The following is a 5,000-nucleotide window of genomic DNA, read 5'->3' as shown; positions in this document are numbered from 1 at the left end:
AATTATTTCCAAATGTTCCATCTGATTGCTATTGGCAATACTGCTGTGTTTGCGTGATGTATTTGAAACATGAGCGCTGCTTGGCTGGCACAAGGCCGCTGGGTAGAGAGCAAAGTCTGACCCGTGGAGGATCCCAGCCAGAGACGCCCCCATGGGATATTATGTTCTAATGGAAAAAAGCTGTTTGGTACCTGAGTCAAACCTCAGAGCCGCTGCTACGCTGCCTTCTCCGGCTTTCTTTTTTTTCTTTTATTTTTTTGTCATATTCATATTCTCGTGTGTGTGTGTGTGTGCGTGCGTGCGTGCGTGCGTGCGTGCGTGCGTGCGTGCGTGCGTGCGTGCGTGCGTGCGTGCGTGCGTGTTAAACTACAAAATCAGTTTAGTTAAATCGGAACGATGTTTACACTGTGGGAAGATCACAGGTTGTGGTAAAGATTCTTTTAAATGCTTCAGCTTGTGGCCCCATGAAGGAAACGTCCTTACCTGCGAACGTGGATGTGAAGCGCCATCTTGTAAATATGGTGAGATCTGTTTATAAATCAATACTATCAAACACTCCAGACATCTACACCGCTCGGAACTAGGAATTAGGGGACTATTGCGCTTCACTAGTAACCCAAACACAGAAAGTGGCCCAACAGGCCCGGCTCAAATGCCATCACGCTACGTCCGAGTTGCTGGACTGATGGAGCTCAGTGGTTTCACTGTTCTCCTCTCCAGAGCGAACGCCGGTACTTTTCCAGGAACTAGCGAGATCCAGAGAGGACCAGATGAGTTAGAGAGGTCTCTTAAGCAGGCCCTCCCCCCTTCTTGTTATTATTTTATGCTATAATTTTTCTGTCAAACTAATAATGTCATAATATTTAGCTTAAACCTCAACCCAAGCCCGTTATATAATGTTTTGGCATTGCTGTTTGTGTGCAACATCTGTGTTGGTTTTAGAAGGATAACACAAACCATAATGAATTAACATCAGCTACAAATGCCCGAAAAAATCTGCCGGAATTAATGCTGTTAATATATCAGTAGAGCTTCGAGACTGTGTAGGTTTATTGCAAAATTTACAAAAGCAGTGGATGTTCCTTGGTATATGCATTTCCACTGCAGAATGCTTTTTCTTAAGTTCTTTGTTTCCCTCCTATTGTGCAGCAGAGGTTCATGCTATGTCAAGTCCACTTTATTTATGTAGCACTCAATCACAGTTCCTGCTTAAAGGGCTCTGCATTTCACATCGAAATCAATAGCAAACCCATAGCCATAACCTCCACCCGAGCAAGGAAAAGTCCCAGTGAAACCGCTTGGGGAGAAGAAAGGGACGAAACTTTTAGAAGGGGCCACAAAGGGAGGGATCCCCTTTCCAAGACGGCCCAGGCTGCAGTGGATGCCGAGTGGGCAACAATAAACATTATATGCGTTATATAACAGGTCTGAAACGATATAATATGCTGTTAAACTAGACAGTATGGGAGTCTATTGGGCTGATGCATGCATAAAACCTGCAGACGTCTTTTTGCCAGGCTGTGTTATATTTTATGGCTAAGCAGAAGGACTTGAAAGTCCCATCAGAGGTGAACTGGGAGCCAGCGCAAAGTGTCGAGTACGGAGAAGTTTAATGATCAAACTTTCTAGTTTTAGTCAGGATTCCCGCTACAGCGCACTGCACTACCGTACATGACATATGCTTCATGAAGAACCACCGTTTTCTTTCTCTTTGAAGCAATTTTTTATTGTTCATGATGTATGGCTGTTATATATAACACATGTAGTCAATTTTAACATCGGTTTGGTTTACACACAAAAACTAGGCGAGCAGTAGCTTTGTCTGGTGAGTGTACATTGTACAAGTTTCATGGTTTGAGCTGTATTACTTTAAGATTCAAAAGCTTTATTATCATATTTTTCTCCCTATCTCACAATGTGACATGCCAACAGAAAGCCTCTGTGATGAAAGGCATTTAATGAGTTCCACATTAATATGTACATGTGATCAGTAAAAATCACCTCTGACTTGTGACCTTTTCAGAAAACCCTTTGAGGCGTTTTGAGTTTTTTTTTTTTTTTTTCCTCATTTTGGTGTGATACCTCTGAAACAAGCCTGTTCTCTATGCTCAGATTGTGCTCCGAGGGGACCTATAGCACATGTACAGCGCCGGTTACTGTGAATCAGGCTGATAATGTCAGCCGCGTTGACAGGCGCTTCGCCTCAGATTATCAAGGAGCCGAGCGCGTCTCCAAGGCAGAATCTTAGTGGTTAATTATGTTCTTTGTAGCAACAGGCGCAGTAAACTGTGAAGTCTGGTTCACCTCCCAGTAATTATAGAAGTGAAGTATAACCATTTAAGGACATGAAAAGGGAGAATCGGCAGTAAAGGCACCTAGTACAGTATGTATATAGTGGTTTTCACTGCCATGGAGTTGGAGAATGGTCTATTCCCTTTTCTGTTGTACAACTTTCTGTTTTTTTTTTTCAACTTTGGGTGTCATTTCATTTATACTCACATCACTTTACAACAATTTGTCTTAGTTACAGGGATTACAGTGACGCTATGATCCATGTTGTTGTACATACTCTAACTTCTTGTGAAGAAGTAACAGTAAAGTTTATCTATTATATAGTTTTCTTGGGGACCCCCTGGAACCTTTTAGAGGACCCCTTGGGGTCCCCAGACCCCATGTTGAGAATCACAGATCTGAAGCACGTCAGAGAAGGCATTTGCATCGGAAAACATATTGTAGACTCTGGGGCGAATTCACAAAGAAAGGATTGCGGCCACTAATAGCACCATGAATTGCGCATCAATTTGCGCCCGCGATCTGTGTCTTCTAAGAGGCCGATTCACAAAAGATTTTGTTCTCATGATGTGCAAGGCCATAAAGTTTTGCCGCTGAGTGCAATTTGCCCTTGTTTTGCGCTGTCTGATCGCAGTTATCCATGTGGCAAAGTAAATAAGGGCAACTGTCCAGTGCCGGGGGGGAGGGATCAGCTGACAAATAAAAATGCAGCGATGCCTCGATCCGCTCTGCTGCAAGATCGAATTCGCCTCTCTGCGTATCTTTTTTGTTTATCTTTCTTATTTCTCCCACAGTGCCACTATCTCGCAGCCCATGTGAGCTGCTGCCGGTGGGGACGGGACACCCGGTGCAGGCCATGATGAAGACTTTCACTGCCCTGTCGGGCTGCGCCAGCAGGGGCACCACCGGGCTCCCCCAGGAGGTCCACATCATTAACCTGAGGAGCCACGCCACGGAGCAACCCCAGCACTCCCCGATAGAAGTGAGTCCACTTATCAATAATAATAATGATCATATACAGTACATATATATGCACGATTTAGTCAGGTAGTCTCATTGAGATCAAGATCAAGTAAAATAAATGGAGAACAACCTACAAATAAATCAATACAATTGAGTCACATGTCGCAGTGTCAATCTTCACACTCTTTATGACACTTTGTTTTCTTTGTCTTTAGCAGATGTCCATTTGATTTTACAAAGAAAATGAGCTTAGATTACAAAACAAAAAAGCCACATAATTCAGCCTCACAGTGTCGAGCATATTATCTTCTTTAGTTCCATCTTTGCAGTGCCCTGCTTTGCCCCTATTACAATCAGCGGCCCTGATAACGGCGGCCAATCCTGTCCCCTCTCGCTGACAGGAAGCAAAAGAAAGGATTGTCGGCCAAAGCAAGGGAGCAAAAACTGTAAACATCCGCTGCAGATCAGATTGTTATTGGAGGGGCAAGAATGTGCAGAAAGATAAATCTCCTGCCCTGTACCTTTTGAAAGGTGAGAGAAAAAGAGGAGTTGAGATTGGTAGTCATCAAAATGGAGCCTTTCGAAGTTAGGACTGTTGCACAGCTTTTATTTGTTTTTGCCAAAGCTCTTTTAGCTCGGCTGCTCTGCTCCCCTGTTAGTATTTTGGATGTTGATGTAGCTTTTAGACGCCCCTCTTTGGGTCCTTGCGTGGAATATGGAATTCTGAGGCCATGTTTGCATTAGTGCTAATGTGAGTCATGGGCATAGGAAATCTGCTGCGATTGCGTTTTGAAGCGTTCCTCGTTCCCAGCCCCCTGTGTCATGGCACCACGTGGAGCAGTGAGCGGGGGCTTGTCCCTGCACTCTTGTTGCTAATGTCAGCTTAACCAACGCCAAGGCCAAACGTATAGAGAGAAAGAGTTTAAGTGCTGTGCCAGCAGGTAAGGAAAAGGTTGTTTCTCTAGTTTCCGTGGCTTTGGTCTTGGTTAGAGACATTGGTTAGTGAAAATAAAATGATGGACCTGCATTTCCCAAGCTTCACTCTTAATATCAAGCTCAGGTTTTAGTTGTCAGCTATGATGTTAACTCAACCAAATAAAGCCTAAAACTTAAGAATGCATAAGAATCCAGAGACATATACTCATTTGTATGTCATTCATGTATTTGTGCTTTTTGTCTTTACAATCCTAATTTCAGGTTGGCAACCTTTAGCCTTCACTAGAGCAGTTTAAAGTGTTAGATCATGCCCTGATCTCTCACTTTTCTCAAATAAATGCAGTCCCAAATTACCTTAACATTAACAGATGGCAAATCTGCTACCTTGCCACAACAAAGTTAGTTTTGTGGCAAACTATATTTTGCAGGAGTTTTTATGTTGGTCTGGCAAATTGCCATAAAAATGGTCCCCATGTCAGAGCACATAAAATACATGTCGCAGTGTATATACATACAGTACCTGTCACCATATTATTAAAAACACATGCTGGCATCAAAACCTTACGTTGCTTCTGTCCAGTCAAGCCGAGCAGTGAGGCCTTGTTGCGTTTCATCACGGACAGTCGCGGATAAACCTTTGTCAAGGTAGGTTAGGAGGAGCCACAAAGAGAGATCTCCACTAAATGTAATCTGCGGCAAGTTTTGTCTAGAGCTGCTGAACAGATAACGCTGTCCTCCTTAACACATTCTAAACCCAAGGTATATCCCAGACGTGTGTGTGTGTGTGTGTGTGTGTGTGTGTGTGTGTG

The 5,000-nt window shown here is 43.5% G+C and overlaps 1 protein-coding gene across 2 annotated transcripts in view; it reads left to right on the top strand.

The window, feature by feature from the left end:
* tgfbr3 (transforming growth factor, beta receptor III) overlaps positions 1–5,000 on the top strand; it is a 66,822-nt gene that overhangs the window by 17,080 nt on the left and 44,742 nt on the right. For both annotated transcript variants that reach the window (XM_080005070.1, XM_080005071.1), the window contains exon 3: positions 3,087–3,274. In XM_080005070.1, the coding sequence (XP_079861196.1) occupies positions 3,087–3,274 (188 nt within the window). The remainder of the gene's footprint in view (positions 1–3,086; positions 3,275–5,000) is intronic.

The sequence above is a fragment of the Zeus faber genome, assembly GCF_960531495.2.
Source record: "Zeus faber genome assembly, chromosome: 1".
Classification (NCBI taxonomy): domain Eukaryota; kingdom Metazoa; phylum Chordata; class Actinopteri; order Zeiformes; family Zeidae; genus Zeus; species Zeus faber.
Note: the sequence above shows the minus strand (reverse complement) of the source record. Positions and strands in the feature narration are given on the sequence as shown.